The 23,775-nt window shown below is 39.9% G+C and overlaps 1 protein-coding gene across 2 annotated transcripts in view; it reads left to right on the top strand.

Annotated features, from left to right (window-relative positions):
- The first annotated feature begins 3 nt into the window (after positions 1–3).
- LOC126330384 (4'-phosphopantetheine phosphatase) overlaps positions 4–23,775 on the top strand; it is a 156,530-nt gene continuing 132,758 nt past the window's right edge. The window contains exons 1-2 of one of the 2 annotated variants that reach the window (XM_049996354.1): positions 4–388; positions 478–575. In XM_049996354.1, coding sequence (XP_049852311.1) covers positions 187–388; positions 478–575 — 300 coding nt within the window. In that variant the 5' untranslated portion in view covers positions 4–186. The remainder of the gene's footprint in view (positions 389–477; positions 576–23,775) is intronic. The other variant, XM_049996353.1, reaches the window with a different exon arrangement.

The raw sequence follows: 23,775 nt of genomic DNA on the forward strand, positions 1-23,775 counted from the left end.
TAGTAAGCCAGTCATCTGTGAAAACATTGCGTAATGGGAGTGTTATTGAATTTATTTAATGTAGACAGCGTTGGTAATCATGCTATTTATAATTGGCGGATGGATTTAAGATGAACCTATGCATTATTTTAAGCCGTCGATTTCCAAACGTATAGTGTAGATTACTGACAACGTTAACTTCGTTGTATGTCAAAGCATAGTTTCACATTTATCGTAAGAGGGGCGTCTGCTCGTATAGGAGGATGGAAAATTCGTTTATTTAGTTCTAATATAACATCACCTTTACCAGAGATGGATGAAAAGAGTCACCCGAAAAGTATTAAATTACCTGATACGGTAGAAGTTTTCGGTAATTTGAAGAACGCCAAGAGATTCGCAATTGATATAGGTACTTACCCAGTTGGGAGTTCGCTTGATCTTCTAATTCGTACTGTTAGCTTTTCTTCGCGGAATTCATGATCATTTTATACTCTGCAGGTGGTTCTCTGACTAAAATAGCGTATTATTCGACTGTGCCTCACAGAAGAGTGATATATGAGGTGGAAAGAGATGATGGCACTTCACAGTCCTCTGAGGTATGTGTTCGTCATACAGCGATCTATACAAGTTTTTTTTGGGATTAATTTTTGTGTAATACGTCATTAGTTCGACCCTCATTTTATCCGACCCTTCTAACTGCCTGCAGCATGATCTCCGGCAAGAGCCAATCTTTCCAATTGTTTTTCCCAATAGGATTAAAATAAATACTTTTAGATAGTGATACAACAAACTCTGTAACCCAACCTCTCCCTTTGCCTTATGAGTTTGGAAAAATTTTGCCATAGCCATTGTCCATTATCGGTATAAACGATCCTTCGGCGACTTTACACTGTTAAAGAAGCCTGTCTATTGACCATGAGTTCCCCCTTTCAGTTTTTACACTAATGTGTGAAAACATCTGTTGAATGTTCCATGTCAGTGTAGTATCATTAGGAATTTTCATTCAAGTCATCGAGGGTTGCAGTGTGCCAGTTCCTGATCATTATCTATTTACAGTGCCGTTGATATCAATTTGTAATGTTAACATAATCTATTCAACTGTATACATTAATTATTACATTTTACATGAATGCAGCTCACAGTATCTTGGAGCATGATTAACGTATACGATGTTGGTGTGTGGAAAGTTCCATAACAAATTATACAGACTGTAAAAGCTTTGTAGTTATTTGGTATTAAAAAATTTTCTTTCGTGTGGAAATGATGTTTCTAAGACATAAGCAACTACTTTGTAAAGTATATTTAGCATATATAGTTATACATTTGTTCTCTTTTTCTTTGCATTTATTGTTGCCTTACTGTGATGGAAGTTTAATGGCTTGCCCATGTTGATATTGTTAAAGAAAAGTTAGCACACCTTATAAAATGTAGGTTCTTTATCCTACCGCAGTTGGCCATGACTCCATTTTATAATGAAACACATTGTGTGTGATGGAAAATTCATTTCATTTCTGAAGAAACCAAGAGAGTTTGGGATTATGAGCAAGGACACTCTCTCTCTCTCTCTCTCTCTCTCTCTCTCTCTCAGCATGTTGCCCACATCTGTATCAAGCAAATTAAACCTTCTAAAGAAGTCATGATTTCTATTTGGTTCATTTACTGTATTGAAATTATCAAATTTTTATTTATTGCAGATGTAATATAGTTCCTTTGGTTTTGACTAGTGACACAGGAAACATGTGACAAACATTGTAAACAACATGGTCTGCCATCACAGACAGGTCTCTTTGATTTCACTTTCGGTGTCTTTGCCAAATAACAATCAAGCTGTGAAAACACACTCCAAAAATTGATGTTACAGCAGCCATTAACATTGCATCGCTGGGCAAAGCCATATCTGAAGTTTTAACATAGCATTGTGGAGGGAAGAGTGGCTACCAGTTTCTATCTAATCTCTTAAAGAGCTAAGGGGTACTTCAACAATATTATGAAAGTTGCTACTCACCATATAGCGGATATGCTGAGACGCAGGTAGGCACAAGAAAAAGACTGTCACAAATAAAGCTTTCATCCAGTAAGGGCTTCATCAGCAATAGACAAAACACACACACACACACACACACACACACACACACACACACAAACAACTCAACACACGACTGTAGTCTAAGGCAACTGAAACCACACCTGTAATATTGTTACATTCCATCCTGGATCTTCCCTTGTTTGATTTTTGTCTAAGGAGTACTCAAGAAATTTTTAAAAAGTGGAGTTGATCTGTGCACACTAATGGGACACACATTAATCTTACATAAGTCAAATCAAATCTAATGCTTTTTAACCTACATGCTTTGTACTCTCATAGAAATCGTGGCATAGGCAACCATAAGGTGAAATACACTCTAACAAAGCTAAAGTGGTATAATATAGGTGAAAATGAACTGATCATAAGGCATTGTTGGTGTCGAGTCACCACCTGTGGAAGTTCGGGTGCCGAGTTCTTTTCAGCTAAAGTCATATTAGTTTATTTGCATGATGATGATGATAATGATATCACAACACGCAGTCCCCAAGTGGAGAAAATCTCTGACTTGGCCAGGAATTGAACCTGGGTCTGCTGCATGGCAGTCAGAAACGCTGATGACTCGGCTAAGCAGGTGTATATAAGATAGGTATTAGTAAACAATGCAATTCTATGCGAATAGTCGGGAGATGTCAGGATGGCATAGATGTGAACTTTAGGAAATGACCAGTGGATGTTTTCACAAAAACCAAAACAGAAACCAACAAACTAACAGTACCTCTTTGGGAATAGAGGTCTCTGGGATGGCTGTTCTTGTTACAGATACTGTCACATATGGAAAACTTACATCCACCACAGGTGTAAAATAGGGGCTTTCCAAGGGGATGCAAATGTAAGTGGAATGACTGAGGTGTGTGTATATTTATATATAAAAAAATCATGGCACCTTTTTGGCTTCCCTGACTTCCAACTAGATGATGACCTTCCAAATGACCCTCCACCTTGGGTAATGCCACAGGTTTGCGTCATTGTCAGCAAATCGTTGCAAGTTGTTTGTTGAACTTGTGGACATTGCTGTGTTGGTACATCATACATAAAAGAAATCAGATTCACTAACACACGTGTCTGGCATATTGACATCATTGTGGAAGCCTTTACATAATAGGAGAAAGCACTAATGATGAAGCTGTAACTTTGACGTGTGTCGGCAGGATCAGTATGCCACACAGACAGTAGATAGAATTTATTATTAAATTTGCCTTCTCAGACATCCTCCTCTGGATAATGTATGAGGTCACCTTCAAAGAATATGGTGTGGTTATAATGAAACTTTCGCTTCTTTAGCTAGTATAGATGGAAAACTATTTACTGTATGGGTACCCAACTTTGTGCGTCAGGATTTACATTGTTAGTGTCATGACTTGCCATTAGATGCCAGTACCAGTATGGTGCTGTATTGTTGAAACACAAGCATTAGTGTCCATTGCAGCTATAGACAGTCAGCATGAGTCAGGCTGGAAAAAATGAGCAGGGCTTTGCTTGTAAAACTGTTATATTGGAACAACAGCAGTTGTGCTGCTGCTCTTTATCAGTATCGACACATTAAACGAATGCAGAGTGGTCCTCTTTCTGTTCTGAGGTTGAAGAACATGGTTTGGAAGATGAGATTAACTGACAATTTGAGAATTGCGCTTAGGAGAGGCCAATTATGCCAAAAATTGTTGAAGAAGGTGCTTTTGCCATGGCTAAGATCACTGGATGCAATGTTTAGTCTTCAAGCAGTGCACAAGCTATGTCATGACAGCTGAACACTCCGTGGCCCACTGTTGATTCAGGCAGTGGTAGACCAATCTTCAGTGTGGTTCCAGGCTATCGTGGATGCAAATGGTCATCACATTGAGCAACATTATTTAGTGATAACCATTCATTCATGGATGGCCAGGGCAACATAAAGTTCAAGGGAATATCTTGTGTATCATGTTAATTGAGTCAGTCGGTCATTTAGACAGACCTGTTGGAGTTACCACATGCCGACTTTGGCCTGTGATACTATCAAGATGGCAGATATATCCACTTAAAGCATATACATCGGCGTGAGCTCGATGCCACATGTTACACATGCAAACAAACACGAACAAGTCAAAAAATATTTAATTGCAGTAGTAACACGAAACTAATGGGACAAGCATGGGAGTAAAGGGATTTGGTTGGAGGCAAACTAAATATATGACAAGCCTAATAATGAAGACATATCAAAGCAAATACCAATGCAATTATCAACTAGATGAAAACCTCAGCAGTCAGTGAAACCACAATAACATGAAACTGGAAAAAATGGGTATCGGAAATTTTATTCAATCTATATAGCTCACACGAAATTTGCAGTATCAAGATCCGCACATAACTCCAAAAACTGGTACCAGAAATTTTGATTGATGTACATAGCTCATACTAATCTGGTGGTACCATCAAACCACAAGCAGAACTATTATCAAAAAACCTAAGCAGACCGAAATAAAATCACACTCCATTATATCCAACACCATAAGCTAATAAGTGTGAAATCAACTATCACCCTAAACCACAAAATCATAAACTACTCCGAAATTTCATTACCCACCTCTCAAATTAAATTAAGTATGTAGAGAAACACACTCTACACTAAACAACAAAGCATAAAAACATACGTACAACCCATTCAGCTGACAAATAAATCTATTGAAAGCCATTCCTCTCTAACTGAATCCCCATTAAGCACCACCCACCACCTAGCTAACATCTGCCCACAACACAATACATATAAATATAATTGAGAAATACTAACATCATTCATAATTTCAATAAACAAACAAAATGCACTAACACAAACCTAATTTTTGTTGGAAGATCCATACCTATTAACAAACGAAAAACAAAACAACATGAAAAACTAACAATTCCAAAACTGAAATCAAATCCATAGCCAAAAACTAATGACATTAAAACAACTCAATGACAAACCTACAAAAGCAATCTCCTAAACACCAAGTAATACACAGCACGAAGTCCAACCCCACACTATCATCTCTCTCAACCAATTTAGAAACACAAACATCCTACCCTAGATGCACTACCACTTACTCCAAAATTTCATCTGCAAACTATGTAATGCCAGAATGACATTGTTGGAATATCTTGACATGAATATTCTTAGTGACAGTGCTGTAATATGAGTTAATATATGTCTTCATGTAACACTTATAATGACTAAACTGTCAAACATGCTGAAAATAAAGGTTAAAGTTTAGCATCCTGTCAGCATCATGATCCTCAGGAATGAACTAAGGCTTGGTTCAGAGAGGAATCTACTGTGATCTGGTTTAAGGAATCCTTCCAACTTTTACATGAATTGCTTTGAGGAAATCACTAAAACCTAAAGTAAGATGGACGTAATAGTTGAATTCCATTCTTTCCCCGTAAGAATGGGTTGTAATGAACTCTGGTTAACTATATCCTGAACTTGCATCAGAGTATTTATGCTGTACATCTGAGTTCTACAGATGCACCCAACATGACTTATGAGTCACACAGAGAATGCATCTCTCCTAAATAGTTATCGGGCACTTTTTGTATGATACTTTGGCTGATATTTGTCTTCTCATTTTTGCAATTTTTTGATGGAGTCAGCCCAAATAAATACCACTCATCACAGGTTTTGTGTCATGCCCAGTGTTGCTGGAAATCATTGGTTTGTTCATGATTCAAACATTTTTTTAAATGGAATTTTGTGTGCCAGTTCTATAGAGTAGCCCCCGGTTAACCTAGTGTGAGATACTCAATTTAACTGTATGCACTGACAGAGGCAGCAAAATGTAAAGAATAACCAGTACTCCAGAAGCAACTGGTTAGGACTGCTGCATGACAGTAGCGGACAGGCAGTGTAGTGTGGGCCAGTAATTAGGTGAGAAGTGGCATGTCGGACAAAGAAGTCATGGCGAAGAAGCATTTACCAATAAGACAAGTGTTAGAGGGTACTATAATTGGTTGTTTTTCTTAATCCTGAAGCATAGTAAAATACATTAGATATTCTTATGTAAAGCAGGCTGTTCCCACTCTCTCACCCACATGCATTAGAGCACATGCACGGGCAGCAGTGGGCAATCAGGCAACTGAGGTGTAGCGTATGCTTTGTACTCCCATGGCCTCGCGATTGCAGGCAGTGGTTCACATGTGCAGAACATGTACAACAGAGCAACTTGGCAGATAGCCTACACTAGGTGCAACTGCCCACAGGTGAGCTGATGGACGCTGCCAATATCCTTTGTGGGAGCATTGGAACAGCCTAATGGAAACTGAAACATGAGACCATTGTGTGAGAAATATTGAAATTGATACTGTGGTGGACTATTTTAGCCACTGGGACTTGTCCCCAATCACACTCAAATGAATCCAATAATAACAACAGACTTCAAAAAGTCAGTAAATATCTGTTAGTCGAATCTTCCTTGCACACTCGTGTACCAGCCTACTTCAGTCTTCTACTACTGTACAGCGGCACAATACAGTTGCTGCTAAACTACTGGATATTCTCTGTATTTTGTTATCTCTGTTAATAACTATCATTAAATTAAATATCACACTAACTAACTTAGGATCACTGTATTGAATGCGCACAAGAAAAGCTACTTTAAAAAACATTTGGTTTGTAACAAGAAACAAATTCACATTTTCCATTAACAATGGGCATCATGTGAAACGTGATGAGCAGTTTTTGGGTTGAATTCCTCAACACTGCAAAAATGTGAATGCAATATCTACCAGAAAAAATCTACGTTAGTTTTTGTATATTAAAAAGCTTTATTCTTGATTTATTGTAGCAACACCAAAATTAATTTTACCATTGGTTTGAGTGTACCAAAATAATTTGAAGGACCATACTTTTATTAATTATTGTAATGTGAATGAAAATGTAGACTAGTAATGTTGTTCATTGTAATATATTTCAGCAGAGCTTTGTTTATTCTTTTAATGGTTCTTGTGGCAATAAGTTAAGTTTGCCTTGGACCCTTCTCTAGAGACTACTTGGATTGATTAGCGGTGGTTTCATTGATGCTAAGTGAGGTTACACAATAAATATATACACTTTTCATTGTTCACAGAAATATGAGTTATACAGTGTATTTTAGCTTTCCGGGTAATAGCCTGTAACTGCAATGAATGAGTGAATGAACAAATAAATGTGTATAGCACTTAAAATGTGCATTCTTAACACCATGACTATGGTTTGGTGCTTTCGTTAATCTGTGCATTACTATAATCTGAAACTGAAGGGTGAGCAGGCAAGTCCACACTCTTTGCACTCAGCCTCATCGTGGGATTCATCTACAGGCTGTTTCTGAATGCTGTACTGGTCCTTCTACAGAATGCCCTTCAAATGAGTCCCAGCACAGTGCTCAGACATAACTGGGAGTGTTTTATTTTTTACTTATTTGTTAATATTCCACTAAATGCGTTAATGACACACAGAATACAATAAGAAACAACAAGAACATAAGAAATGCACACCAACAGAATCTGCATAAATTACAGAACACTCTGCTGCACTGTCAGGTTGGTTATTCCTGGTCCTGCTGTACGGCAGGTAAGGCATTTTCTCGGGAAAGGGTACATCTTCCAACACAAACATTGCTTCCTGTTCAGTTTACCAACAGACTGCACCAATTTCTTATGCATTAATGAAAATAATCATTTGTTTTCTGTTGCATTGCATCTTACTTCCTTTTGACTTCCATGCTAGTTATGACAGTGTCCTGTTTAAGAGAAATCCCATTCCCTTCTGCCTCCCTCCACTTCTCCAAGGTGGTCTGTGTTGTTACATTGATAATTCTTTTTTAGACATATCTTGACCTCTTATGACTACTTAGCTAGTTGAATGCACTTCTTGCTGATGTGATGAGAATTCTATACATGCCAATTTTAACTGTCAACTAGTTAAGGTAAAGGTAAAAATTTATTAAACAGAAGTATATTGATTCCACAATGCAAATATATCTGTTAAAATTATATTTACTTACTTGCACTTCAAGGCACTAGAAGTACAATTAAAATTATTAATAGCATTGGTTGTGGGTAAAATATTTTCCTCCAAGACAGAAATGTATGTAATAGATGGGAAATGCAAAATAAAAGGCTCAGTGAGATTCATTCATTGTGATATGGGGGGAATAATATGTGAAGTATTTGAGTTGCTCCTAAACCTTGACTCGACCTGCATATGTATGTCAAACATTTGTTTATGTGAGAAGTGAACAGACATCCTTTACAGTTGTTTATATAGCTGATTTCTATTCAAGAATATCTTTATTGATGAGAGACCATTTGTGCAATTTTTAATGTTATACAAAGTATATGATTTCTCATTATACTCTATGTTGAAATAATACACTGAGAGATGCAATTTCAGTTGAAAGAGAGAGACGTAAAAACCACTTTAAAAGTTACCCATGTTAAGAAGACAGTGGTTCAGACATTTTATATGTCAAAACTGAGCTGTGAGGAACACTGCCTAGCACACTTGACTTAATTTTTAGTGAGTACAATGTAAATTCCATTCCCATTATCTAGGTTTAGATTGTTCATCATTTCTGAAACTCACGAAATGTGAATTCCTGAATGGTTACTTTGAAAAGGCCCTAACGAGTCACATGTCTTTGTGACCCATCTCTAATGACCTTGCCATTGTTGAAATGTTAAATGGAGAGTGTGGTACTTTCCTTTGAAAATCTTTTTTCACTAAGAATGATAAGGTTGGAAATGTAATACTGATGTGCAAGCAGTTTGGATAAATAATGACATAAGAATGTTATATAGAATCATACGGAAACTGTGACACGACAGACATTGTAAAACACAGAATTTCAGTAAACTAATACTGAAGGATGTTTGACAGAATCAAAATATGGTAATGTAAAGTCCTGGTAGAATGTAAATAACTCATGAGCAAATGTAACTGTAGGTTGTGTGGGGGGGGGGGGGGGGGGGGGGCACACGCGCACCCTCTGAAAAGGATTTGTTGAAAGTTAGCAAGTTTCCAGACAGAATAAAACTTACATTATACAGAGAATGTTGAATGCTCTAATAAGAATACAACTAAGTTACTTATCGTGAAACAAGGCAGGAAAAAAGGTGTGTAAGATATTACAGTTCTATGGTGGGAGAACAAAAATATTAATGGTTCAGTAAACATGTGAAATGTGTCTTTTTTTATTGTTGGTAGCAAAGAAGCTAACTGCAGACTTCATTTGTTAAGAATTTTGATAGCTCGGTGTTCGAAGGCAGCTGAGTCATGTGAAGCTTGATGAAACTAACTATAAAAAAATTTAATCCATTACTAAAGTAGTAAAGACATTGAAGTCGAACACATTAAATGAGTTCACAATTTGTGAATACAGCAACACTTAGTTTAATGCACATAGACATTCTCCAGTAATATAAAGATAACTCAAAGTTACCCTTCAGGAAAGAATCATTCACAGTAAATTCTTTTGTGTGAGCTACACAGACAGTTCCCAACAAGAAATGGGGACAATACAGAACTTGCTTTACTGGGGCATTAGATGTATGCTTGAAACACTTGTAGTTAACACATCGAAGGTATTAAACTGGAAAGAAATAAAAATATACAAATTTAATATAATTTGAGAATCGATGAACGCAAAATTGAAGAGTACAAGAAGTTATTGTAGTTATTATGTAATTCTCAAAATAGGAGGATAGAATATGATTTGTTTTGTTTTCAAAGAAAGTAAGGAGACATTACTCCTTTGTTCATCATGTCTTCTGTAAGGTCGAGGGAAGTGACGAAATGATTTCGTCTTATGTAATGCACTTGAGCAGAAATATGGGTTCAAAGACAGTTGTTTCTTATAGAATAATTTGGTAATGTAAGCTTGATTCCGAAGTGTGGAGTCATTTTTTTGGACCACTTGTATACAGGATTCAAGTATTTTTGAATTGGGTAAGTGTTATGCTCACAAGGAACCATTCACTGGCAAGTAGATTATATATTACACTAATGGAGGCTGTTAGTGATCAAGGAAATATGAGTTAAAATTGGTGTTCATTTTTCTGCCACAAAACTAAATAGTGCAGTATGTTATGGCTATAGATAAAGAACTGGACATGTTTCAAAGTTCATCAGTTAGCTGTGTGTCATCCCACAACACCATATTTGGCCAGGTTTCTGGATGTAAACTCAAGTATAAAACTACATTGTTGGTGTGCATGAAATGAGATGATCAGCTTACTCAGGATTCTTTATTAATCATCACCAAGTGAGGTGACACAGTGGTTAGCACACTGGACTTGCATTTGGGAGTACAACTGTTCGAAACCGCATCCGACCATCCTGCTTTAGGTTTACCGTGATTTCTCTACACCGCTTCAGGCAGATGCTGAGATGGTTTCTTTGCAAGGGCATGGCCAATTTCCTCCCCCAATACCAGGATGGCCCCCTTGTACGCCAACCTATTTATGGGTCGCTTAGAGGAAGCCTTCTTGGTTACCCAAGCCTGCCAACCCAAAGTTTGGTACAGATTTATTCATGACATCTTCATGATCTGGACTCACAGTAAAGAACAACTCCAGAATTTCCTCTCCAACCTCAACTCCTTTGGTTCCATCAGATTCACTTGGTCTTACTCCAGATGCCATGCCACTTTCCTTGACGTTGACGTCCATCTGTCCAAAGGCCAGCTTCACACATCCGTCCACATCAAACCCACCAACAAGCAACAGTACCTCCATTATGACAGCTGCCACCCATTCCATATCAAACAGTCCCTTCCCTACAGCCTAGGCCTTCGTGGCAAACGAATCTGCTCCAGTCCTGAATCCCTGAATCGTTACACCAACAACCTGAAAACAGCTTTCGCATCCCGCAACTACCCTCCCAACCTGGTACAGAAGCAAATAACCAGAGCCACTTCCTCATCCCCTCAAACCCAGAACCTCTCACAGAAGAACCCCAAAAGTACCCCACTTGTGACAGGATACTTCCCGGGACTGGATCAGACTCTGAATGTGGCTCTCCAGCAGGGATACGACTTCCTAAAATCCATCCTTCATGAAATCCTCCCCACTCCACCAAGAGTGTCTTTCTGCCGTCCACATAACCTTTGTAACCTCTTGGTTCATCCCTATGAAATCCCCAAACCACCTTCCCTACCCTCTGGCTCCTACCCTTGTAACCGCCCCCGGTGTAAAACCTGTCCTATGCACCCTCCCACCACCACCTACTCCAGTCCTGTAACTCGGAAGGTGTACACGATCAAAGGCAGAGCCACGTGTGAAAGCACCCACGTAATTTACCAACTGACCTGCCTACACTGTGACGCTTTCTATGTGGGAATGATCAGCAACAAACTGTCCATTCGCATGAATGGACACAGGCAGACAGTGTTTGTTGGTAATGAGGATCACCCTGTTGCTAAACATGCCTTGGTGCACGGCCAGCACATCTTGGCACAGTGTTACACCGTCCGGGTTATCTGGATACTTCTCACAAACACCAACCTATCCGAACTCCGGAGATGGGAACTTGCCCTTCAATATATCCTCTCTTCTCGTTATCCACCAGGCCTCCATCTCCGCTGCCACTCATACCTCACCTGTCTTTTAACAACTTCTTTGCCTCTGTACTTCCGCCTCGACTGACATCTCTGCCCTTACTCTTTGCCTTTAAATATGTCTGCTTGTGTGTGTGTGTGTGTGTGTGTGTGTGTGTGTGTGTGTGTGTGTGTGTGTGTGTGTGGGCGCGCGCGCGAGTATATACCTATCCTTTTTTCCCCCCTAAGGTAAGTCTTTCCGCTCCCGGGATTGTAATGACTCCTTACCCTATCCCTTAAAACCCACATCTTTTTGTCTTTCCCTCTCCTTCCCTCTTTCCTGACGAAGCAACCGTTGGTTGCGAAAGCTAGAAATTTTGTGTGTGTGTTTGTGTGTTAGTTTATTGTGTCTGTCTACCAGCGCTTTCCCGCTTTGTAAGTCTTGGAATCTTTGTTTTTAATATATTTTTCCCATGTGGAAGTGTCTTTGTTTCTGGTAATTGTCTGTCTGTGCTAGAGATGTCAAAGTTCATTTTTGCCGGTAGTGTTGTGGCGATGTATGTTCTCTCTGTTATCATACTCACCTATGTTGCTTTTCAAATTATGTAACAGTGTGCAGAAATACACTTTTGTGGCAGTCAGTAGCTTCAGTTTCATAAAGAGAAAATGGTAGTGTTCCTCAGAATTCAATTTGCTCATTATTTGGATAACTTATTAAACATTTTTTCATTATTTCATTGATACAACTAGAATTCTTTCATATCTGTATGCCATATTATACGTGTGACTGGAATTAACCAAGGTACATCATTTTCAAATGCCTATTAGCAACTGCTTATGTTAGTTTCCATGTGGGATAGTATACTTGGACAATTCTCATGAGGACAGGGCTAATATGTTCCTTGCAGATTACTGCGGAGCCAATACTGTGGAGCCAATATGAAAGCATTATGGTGTTAAAGAATTATCTTGTACATCTTTAAGTACCTCCCCCCCCCCCCCCCCCCCCCCCACCTCCCCCCATGAACCATGGACCTTGTCGTTGGTGGGGAGGCTTGCGTGCCTCAGCGATACAGATAGCCGTACCGTAGGGACAACCACAACGGAGGGGTATTTGTTGAGAGGCCAGACAAACATGTGGTTCCTGAAGAGGGGCAGCAGCCTTTTCAGTAGTTGCAAGGGCAACAGTCTGGATGATTGACTGATCAGGCCTTGTAACACTAACCAAAACGGACTTGCTGTGATGTTACTGCGAACGGCTGAAGGCAAGGGGAAACTACAGCCGTAATTTTTCCCGAGGGCATGCAGCTTTACTGTATGATTAAATGATGATGGTGGCGTCCTCTTGGGTAAAATATTCCGGAGGTAAAATAGTCCCCCATTCGGATCTCCGGGCGGGGACTACTCAAGAGGATGCCGTTATCAAGAGAAAGAAAACTCGCGTTCTACAGATCGGAGCGTGGAATGTCAGATCCCTTAATTGGGCAGGTAGGTTAGAAAATTTAAAAAGGGAAATGGATAGGTTAAAGTTAGATATAGTGGGAATTACTGAAGTTTGGTTGCAGGAGGAACAAGACTTCTGGTCAGGTGATTACAGGGTTATAAACACAAAATCAAATAGGGTTAATGCAGGAGTAGGTTTAATAATGAATAGAAAAATAGGACTGCGGGTAAGCTACTACAAACAGCATAGTGAACGCATTATTGTGGCAAGATAGATATGAAGCCCATACCTACTACAGTAGTACAAGTTTATATGCCAACTAGCTCTGCAGATGGCGAAGAAATTGAAGAAATGTATGATGAAATAAAAGAAATTATTCAGATAGTGAAGGGAGACGAAAATTTAATAGTCATGGGTGACTGGAATTTGAGTGTAGGAAAAGGGAGAGAAGGAAACGTGGTAGGTGAATATGGATTGGGGCTAAGAAATGAAAGAGGAAGCCGCTTAATCATAGCTAACACTTGGTTTCAGAATCATGAAAGGAGGTTCTATACATGGAAGAACCCTGGAGATACTAAAAGGTATCAGTTAGATTATATAATGGTAAGACAGAGATTTAGGAACCAGGTTTTAAGTTGTAAGACATTTCCAGGGGCAGATGTGGACCCTGACCACAATCTATTGGTTATGACCTGTAGATTAAAACTGAAGAAACTGCAAAAAGGTGGGAATTTAAGGAGATGGGACCTGGATAAACTGAAACAACCAGAGGTTGTACAGAGTTTAAGGGAGATCATAAGGAACAAATGACGGAAATGGGGGAAAGAAATACAGTAGAAGAAGAATGGATAGCTTTGAGGGATGAAGTAGCAAGTAGGTAAAAAGATGAGGGCTAGTAGAAATCCTTGGCTAACAGAAGAAATATTGAATTTAATTGATGAAAGGCGAAAATATAAAAATGCAGTAAATGAAGCAGGCAAAAAGGAATACAAACGTCTCAAAAATGAGATTGACAGGAAGTGCAAAATGGCTAAGCAGGGATGGCTAGAGGACAAATGCAAGGATGTAGAGGCTTATCTCACTAGGGGTAAGATAGATACTGCCTACAGGAAAATTAAAGAGACCTTTGGAGAAAAGAGAACCACTTGTATGAATATCAAGAGCTCAGATGGAAACCCAGTTCTAAGCAAAGAAGGGAAAGCAGAAAGGTGGAAGGAGTATATAGAGGGTCTATACAAGGGCGATGTACTTCAGGACAATATTATGGAAATGGAAGAGGATGTAGATGAAGATGAAATGGGAGATACGATACTGCGTGAAGAGTTTGACAGAGCACTGAAAGACCTGAGTCGAAACAAGGCCCCCGGGGTGGACAACATTCCATTGGAGCTACTGGCAGCCTTGGGAGAGCCAGTCCTGACAAAACTGTACCATCTGGTGAGCAAGATGTATGAAACAGGCGAAATACCCTCAGACTTCAAGAAGAATATAATAATTCCAATCCCAAAGAAATCAGGAGTTGACAGATGTGAAAATTACCAAACAATCAGTTTAATAAGCCACAGCTGCAAAATACTAACTCGAATTCCTTACAGACGAATGGAAAAACTAGTAGAAGCAGACCTCGGGGAAGATCAGTTTGGGTTCCATAGAAATACTGGAACACGTGAGGCAATACTGACCTTACGACTTATCTTATAAGAAAGATTAAGGAAAGGCAAACCTATATTTCTAGCATTTTTAGGCTTAGAGAAAGCTTTTGACAATGTTGACTGGAATACTCTCTTTCAAATTCTAAAGGTGGCAGGGGTAAAATACAGATAGCGAAAGGCTATTTACAATTTGTACAGAAACCAGATGGCAGTTATAAGAGTAGAGGGGCATGAAAGGGAAGCAGTGGTTGGGAAGGGAATGAGACAGTGTTGTAGCCTCTCCCCGATGTTATTCAATCTGTATATTGAGCAAGCAGTAAAGGAAACAAAACAAAATTCGGAGTAGAAATTAAAATCCATGGAGAAGAAATAAAAACTTTGAGGTTCGGCGATGACACTGTAATTCTGTCAGAGACAGCAAAGCATCTGGAAGAGCAGCTGAACGGAATGGACCGTGTCTTGAAAGGAGGATATAAGATGAACATCAACAAAAGCAAAACAAGGATAATGGAATGTAGTTGAATTAAATCAGGTGATGCTGCGGGAATTACATTAGGAAGTGAGACACTTAAAGTAGTAAAGGAGTTTTGCTATTTGGGGAGCAAAATAACTGATGATGGTCGAAGTAGAGAGGATATAAAATGTAGACTGGCAATGGCAAGGAAAGCGTTTCTGAAGAAGAGAAATTTGTTAACATCGAGTATAGATTTAAGTGTCATGAAGTCATTTCTGAAAGTATTTGTATGGAGTGTAGCCATGTATGGAAGTGAAACATGGACGATAAATAGTTTGGACAAGAAGAGAATAGAAGCTTTTGAAATGTGGTGCTACAGTAGAATGCTGAAGATTAGATGGGTAGATCACATAACTAATGAGGAAGTATTGAATAGGATTGGGGAGAAGAGAAATTTGTGGCACAATTTGACGAGGAGGGGGGATCAGTTGGTAGGATATGGTCTGAGGCATCAAGGGATCACCAATTTAGTATTGGAGGGCAGCGTGGAGGGTAAAAATCGTAGAGGGAGACCAAGAGATGAATACACTAAGCAGATTCAGAAGGATGTAGGTTGCAGTAGGTACTGGGAGATGAAGAAGCTTGCACAGGATAGAGCAGCATGGAGAGCTGCATCAAACCAGTCTCAGGACTGAAGACAACAACAACAACTTCTTTAAGTAATCATGTAACTAATTTCAGTGTGTTACTGAGACTGAAGAGGAGTTCACGTATATTAAAACAAATTCAATCCTAGTTCTAGTTTTTCCATAGTAACATACTGTCATTATTTCATAGTGTGTTTTAGGCCTAAGTAGTGTCATCTCATCTTTATAACATGCTGCTGAATTTGGCCCTACAAGGGGAAGAAAATTATTAACTGCAACATTGAAGAGAAATGAACCAAGGACCAAGTCCTGTGGCAGTCTGTCTCAAGCTCCTTCAGTAAAGGACATCCATTTTTAACTGATACAATCTTTCACCTGTTGCTAAGATAATCACATAGTGCTAAAAATGTTTGAGTGATTTTTGCTAAATGGTGGTGAGTGCCTTCTGTTCGTATTTTTGAAAATAATCGTTATTAACTTCAAGAAATACTGAACTAAATTGTGTGGTGTTTCTTTGTTTCATGTATTTTAATGTTGTACATAGGTTATTTAGCATCTTTTAGTTATTTGCTATATTAAACCATTTTATTTTTTGTCATATTTGTGCATTTGAACACTGGCTTCATGGTCTCAAGTTTCCGTATCAAAGACTTTGCAACACCCTGAGGTGATTTGGAAGTTAGGGACTGTACAGTTCTCCTCCACAACAATGCAAAATTCATTGGATTTGAGGATTAGTGGCTTTAAACAGTTCCACTGTGTCAGGTCAAACATTAAAATGAAATACTAAAACTTAATACAAGATATTGATATTGCATGATAATATTTATTTAATAATTCATTGTGAACCGGCTTTTGGCTTTCCATCATCAGGTGACTTAATACTAAACAGATGGTCTACAACACCAGTGAGAGTTTTGTTATTGTACAAAGGTTGTTTTTTAAAGATATGTGACATTTAATTACTATATATTGATACAAATACACAAAGCCATGTCTTATACATTCCTGTGCTTTTAACCTTTGAGTATAACGCAACATAAGATTTATTTGTTCAAAGCTGCTTTGGGATTTACATTGTGCTTGTGTTTTTGTATCAATATATAGTTGTAAAACATCACTTATCTTTGAATAACAATCTTTTTGCAGCTGTGAATGACTACACCAATTTTTAATTGATTGCTTTATAGATATAAAAGAGAGCAAAGGCTAATTTATGTCTACCATCTTTGTTCTCCATTTTTGCTAAGATTGTATTTTATGTGCTTTTTTAAGTTGTAGAAATTTTAAGCAGATTCATCTCTAACTATTTCAGCAAGAATACTAATAACCATGCAATTTAGTGCCTGTAACTCACCCTCACCTTCCATTAGCTTGTCCCCTGAGTCATTTCATATCTCTTGGAATAAAGTAAAGAATTTCCTCATTCATTCATTCATTTACTCATTCATTCATCTATCATGTTCTGTAGGTCTCAGAAAGGAGAACAACCTTCAAGAATGTGGAACAAGTCAAGATATAAATTAACAAAAAGCAAACAAATCATGGATACTTAATCTGTACACTGCATTAGCATTCACCAATAATTATACTGTTTGATGTGATTTATGATTACGCCAGGAAAACTTGGTGAAGTAAATTGAAAAGAAGCTGCTACTTTGTCAATTATATGAGATGTCTGCTATTTGTTTTGCATTTTTGTAGCTTGTTATTACTTTGTTGTATAGGAATTTTCCAAAGAAAACAATTGTCTACATCTTTAAAAATTGAATCCTGTTTACAATACATTGCTGTTTGTCAGGTAGCTTTAGAACAAACACTTCTGCTTGTCATGTAATTGATATAACTTTTAATTTCTTAAATTTATATGCACAAAGAAAGGTTATTGAAGTATGTTTTTGATTCTTCTTTTTTCCCAGTCATTTGGAATTTCCAGTTTCTTGCTTTGTGTTGTGTGGAAGCTTTTTGAATATTTTTGCAGCTGATTAAATAACTCTACTCTGAACCCTAGACAAGGAGGAAAAGTCTACAAGAAAATTATTTTTGTGTCTTGTATTGTGACTGTACGTCACAGTTCATTTGAAATTGATTTTTATCATAGCAGTAAAAACCATTGAGGAGTAAATATATTGTGAAGTCAGTGTAAGAACTCAAAGATCTTTATAAAGGCTTCTGATGGGTATATGATTATGTACTTTACACAATATTCTTACTGCTCACTTGTCACTGACCCGTTTGTGTGTATTTATGGCAGAATCAGTTTACACAAAATGGGGTCAACACATAGAAAAACTAAGCAATAAGCTTAGTTCAGTGTGTTCAGCCCATAGAAATACTCTCCCACTGTATTGACATGAAAACAGAAGTGCTGGCTTGTTTTGCATATTTTCATTCCATGATGTCTTATGGAATTGTCTTGTGGGTCAGTGACAAGTGATCAGTAAGAATATTGTGTAAAGTAGATGAACATATATATCTCCAAAGCCTTTATAAGGTTCTTTGAGTTCTTACACTGGCTTTGCAATGTATTTACTCCTCAGTGGATTTTACTGCTGTGATAAAAATCAGTTTCAAATGAACTGTGACATGCAGTATGCTACAAAACGCAAAAATAATTTTCTTGTGGACTTTGCCTCTTTGTCTAGTGTTCCGAGTAGAGTTATTTAATCATGTGAAAAGATATTCAAAAAGCTTCCATATAACACAAAGCAAGAAATTGGAAATTCCAACTGACTGAAAGAAAAAATAATTAAAAATGTACTTCAATGACCTTTCTTTGTACAAAATACTAACATCTAAATTCAAGAAATGAAAAGTTATATTAATTACATAATTCAGTTTTTAAAGATGTAGATAACAGTTTTCTTTGAAACATTCCTATGTAATGAAGCTACTAAAATGAGACAAATAGCACATTCTCGTATAATTGATGAGGCAGCAGCTTCTTTCTAATTTACTTCACCAAGTTTTGCTGGCATAATCGCAAATCACATTAATCAGTATAATTATTGCTGAATGCTAATGCAGTATACAGATTCAGTATCCATGATTTGCTTGCTTTTTTTAAATTTATATCTTTGTTTCACATAAGTACCATAGGTCGACCAACATGTTATTGGCTTTCTCAGTTTGTGAAAGACTCTCTCTCTTGAAAATAAATGATCCAATTTTTTCTGAAACTGTAATCCTTGTACATTACATCTACTGATTTCTATTCCATTCAGATAATTCCCTCATGGTGCATCTCTTTTGTCATAGAGTATATGTACCACTTCTCCTAAATCATTGGATCTATTTGAACCAAATTTGGTACACACACTACTTGTTGTTGTGGTCTTCAGTCCAGAGACAGGTTTGATGTAGCTCTCCATGCTACTCTATCCTGTGCAAGCTTCTTCATCTCCAAGTAACTAATGTAACCGACATCCTTCTGAATGTGCTTAGTGTATTCATCTCTTGGTCTCCCTCTGTGATTTTTACCCTCCACACTGCCCTCCAGTACCAAATTGGTGATCCCTTGATGCCTCAGAAATGCCCTACCAACTGATCCCTTCGGCTAGTCAAGTTGTGCCACAAATTCCTCTTCTCTCCAATTCTGTTCAATACCTCCTCATTAGTTATGTGATGTACCCATCTAATCTTCAGCATTCTTCTGTAGCACCACATTTCGAAAGCTTCTTCTCTCTTCTTATCTAAACTATTTATTGTCCACGTTTCACTTCCATACATGGCTACACTCCATACAAATATTTTCAGAAATGACTTCCTGACACCTAAATCTATACTCGATGTTAACAAATTTCTCTTCTTCAGAAACGCTTTCCTTGCCATTGCCAGTCTACATTTTATATTCTCTCTACCTCAACTATCATCAGTTATTTTGTTCCCCAAATAGCAAAACTCATTTGCTGCTTTAAGCATCTCACTTCCTAATGTAATTCCCGCAGCATCACCTGATTTAATTCAACTACATTCCATTATCCTTGTTTTGCTTTTGTTGATGTTCATCTCATATCCTCCTTTCAAGACACGGTCCATTCCGTTCAGCTGCTCTTCCAGATGCTTTGCTGTCTCTGACAGAATTACAGTGTCATCGCCGAACCTCAAAGTTTTTATTTCTTCTCCATGGATTTTAATTTCTACTCCAAATTTTTCTTTTGTTTCCTTTACTGCTTGCTCAATATAAAGATTGAATAACATTGGGGAGAGGCTACAACCCTGTCTTACTCCCTTCCCAACCACTGCTTCTCTTTCATGTCCCTCAACTCTTATGACTGCCATCTGGTTTCTGTACAAATTGTAAATAGCCTTTCGCTCCCTGAATTTTACCCCTGCCACCTTCAGAATTTGAAAGAGAGTATTCCAGTCAATATTGTCAAAATCTTTCTCTAAGTTTACAAATGCTAGAAATGTACGTTTGCCTTTCCTTAATCTATTTTCTAACATAATTCGTAATTGCCTAACGTGTACCAACATTTGTACGGAATCCAAACTGATCTTCCCCGAAGTTGGCTTCTACCACTGTTTCCATTCATCTGTAAAGAATTTGTGTTAGTGCTACATACTACTTACCGTTTGGAAAAAAAAGTAGTGTGGGGGAAAGTGCCATGTAGCTCCCATAGGATAGGGGATGAGATTGGGAAACGATTGGTTACCCCTGACATCTAGGGTGCCCTGCACAATGGATGTGTTGTGCAGATAGTTTTCAAATATGTTCCAGGGGATGTACATCCAGATTGCAGTTGGTTGTGCAGAGAGATGGGCAGTGAAAAATGGATAGTTACAAGAGGAAAGGAGGAGGAGCAGAAGGACAGACAGGGATGGGGAGAGGAAGAGATTGACAGAGAGAAGGGTGAGGAGGAGACGGACAGAAAGAAAGGGACGGAGGAGATAGACAGAGAGAATGGGATAAATAGAAAGAAATAGGAGGAGGAGGAGGAGATGGAGATGAATAAAGTGATAAGGAATGGAGGAGGGAGACATAGAGAGGGAGGCAGGAAGTGGACAGAGAGAGAGAGGGGAGATGGAAAGAAATTGGAGGAGGAGGAGGAAAGAGAGGTTGTGGAGGAGGAGATGTGTACATAAGCAAAGCTGTGGGTAAAAGGCTAGTATTTATTATGTTTCAAACCAGTTTTTGGCTGTTATGCCATTATCAGGTACAGTGTTCCTGATAGTAGCATAACAGCCAGAAAGCTAGTTGTAAAACAATAGATGTTGTAGAATATTTTTTGTAGTAACACAATTCACTTTTGCCATCTCACTTCACATAGTGTAGACCGGGAACTGTCTCCTAGGCATGCCCGATGTGAACTGACTGGGGACAGCTTGTGCTGCCTGAGTTGTTTCGCCAGCAGAGGGCGCAGCCGAATTCTCGCATGCCCTCTGGTTAACGGGACTTTCCTTGCGGCAACTCTTGTCTGTTACGCGCCGTATGGATGCGTGCCTCCCGCGATCTTTCTGGTGGCTATTGCACTCCTCCTCCATTAGGGGGTGAAGCCACTGTGATCCATGGTGTCGGGAGGTGGAGCGTCATGCAATAGCAATAACCTCCACGTCCATTGGAAGGCTGGAGTCGGGGTGGGGGGGTGGGGGGGGGGATCTGCCAACCCTCGAGCCAGAACCTTCGAATACGGTTGGAAGTGACCCCACATGAAGAGGCCCCCGTCGTCCTACCACCGAAGCCTGTGACAGAACGGGCGACAAGCCGTCGAACTGCAGATCCCGGTCCACCTTGGGAGGGGCAAGACCCAGTGGCGGGGACGAGGGGGAAGGCACGACCACAGGTGAACCAGCCTCCTGAGAAACTGGGCCTGCAAGGGGGCCCGGCTCTCGCCGGGGTATCTGTAATGATGGCGACACCGGTGCTGGAGCTACTGGAGGCCACCCAGGCTGAGAACCATCGCAGTGTGGCGGAGTCACAGGTGCGAAGGGCGGTAGCGTCCCTGAGAAAACAACACGGGTGCCAACAATGGGGAAGCCGGAACCTGAGGGGTCAGAGGGTGGGTGCCCAAATGTGGACGTAGCTGATTTTGATGACAACGTACCTCCCGGTCCCCCGTCTACAAGGTATAGAGCCGGTGGCCATTGCGGTGCAGGACCACCGCCGGTATCCAATGTGGATTCCGACCAAACCCACGTGCCCAAACCAACATACGCGGTGGAAAGCCGGGTACCCCCGTTTTGTGAAGACTGGCGAGGACCAGGCCGGAGGAGGTGCAGCAGAGTCCTAGGTTGGCTCCCGTGGAGGAGCTCTGCGAGGCTGCATTCTCCCATCAGTGTGGTCTGATGTGCCATCAGGTAAAACGTCAACGCCTCCTCTGCAGGAAATTCGTGCACATACTTTTTCATTTGTATATTCCCATTCGATTGTGGATGAAAGGGGGGAGAGCAAATGTGCCAAATACCGAAGCACCTACAAAAATTCTGGAAGGTCTGCGAAATAAACTGAAGTCCATTGTCCGATACCAGGGTGACTGACCGACCTTCCACAGAAAAGATTTTTGCGAGTGCCTGGATTGCAACTTCTGAAGTGAAGTGGTTGAGGAGCCGCGAACCACATACGGTAATCGGGAATAAGCATCAATGACAATGAGCCAAAATCCATCTGCCATTTCCCTGGCGACTTTTGAATTAGTGATCGGGAAGCCATCAACCACTTGGCAGGACGCCACATGCAAATGAAAACACACAATCTCCTCCCGATCGAACTTAGGATCCGTGTCCACCGGAAGACGGGAAAGTGTGTCAGCATTGGCGTGCTGTCCGGTAGGGCAAAAATGAATGTCATAATGGTATTTAGAGAGGAACAAGGCCCAGCACTGCAAACTGTGGGCCGCCCTATCTGGAATCTGAGAGGCGGGGCCAAATAACGATATTAATGGCTTATGGTCAGTGATTAACTGAAACTTTGTGCCATACAAGAAAGGGTGAAACTTGGTAACAGTGTAGACAATGGCCAAAGCCTCTTTTTTCCACCTGGGAGTAATGGGCCTGCGCAGGAATAAGAGTTTTATACACAAATGCCAGTGGCTGCTCGGAGCCATCCGCATTACGATGGGCCAGAACCGCCCCCACCCCATACTGCGAAGCATCTGTAGCCAGGGACGATGGCTTATTGGGATCAAAAATATCCAAACAAGGCAGTACAGGGGCGGGCTATGGTGGAAGCCCTGGGAATGAACCGGTGGTAATAGGCAATCTTGCCTAAAAAAAAGCTTGTAACTCCTTCAGCGAAGCGGGTCGCGGAAGGTCGACGATACCTTGGACCAAACTTCCTAGCGGATGGACGCTGTGCCGAGAGATGGAGTAGCCCACATACCCAATGAATGGTTGGAAGAAGTTTGACTTACGCAGGTTGCAACACAGGCCCACGGACCTGAATTTGAGAAAGAGGGTTCGAAGGTTGTGCAAGTGTTCCTTCATGCTGCGGCCTGTGACAATTATGTCATCCAGGTAATTAATACAATGAGGGATTGTCGACGTGACGTGCTCAAGATAACGCTGAAATATCGTCAGGGCACTGTATATTCCGAAGGCCAACCACTGGTATTGGTAAAGGCCAAACGGGGTGTTGACGACTACCAGCCATTTGGAGTCCTCATCAAGTGGTATCTGATGATAAGCCTCTGATGGATTGATTTTCGAAAAATATTGGCCTCCCGCCATGGTGGAGAACAATTCATCAGAACGAGGCAAGGGATAGGTGTCCGCCAACAATTGGGAATTAATGGTGGCCTTGAAATCGCCACAAAGACGTAATTTTCCCGAGGGTTTCCTGACAATAATGAGGGACAAAGCCCACTCACTAGAAGAAATAGGAAGAATGACGCCGATGGCTGTCAGCCGGTCTAGCTCTGCTTTTACCTGAGGGCGGAGAGCCAAGGGGATCTGCCTCACGCGTAGAAAACGCGAGCGAGCCGACGCCTTCAACGTTAAGTGGGCTTCAATGTCTGAAACACGCCGCAGGCCCTCCTCAAAGATATCCTTAAAGTC

The sequence above is a fragment of the Schistocerca gregaria genome, chromosome 2 (assembly GCF_023897955.1).
Source record: "Schistocerca gregaria isolate iqSchGreg1 chromosome 2, iqSchGreg1.2, whole genome shotgun sequence".
NCBI classification, from domain to species: Eukaryota; Metazoa; Arthropoda; class Insecta; order Orthoptera; family Acrididae; genus Schistocerca; species Schistocerca gregaria.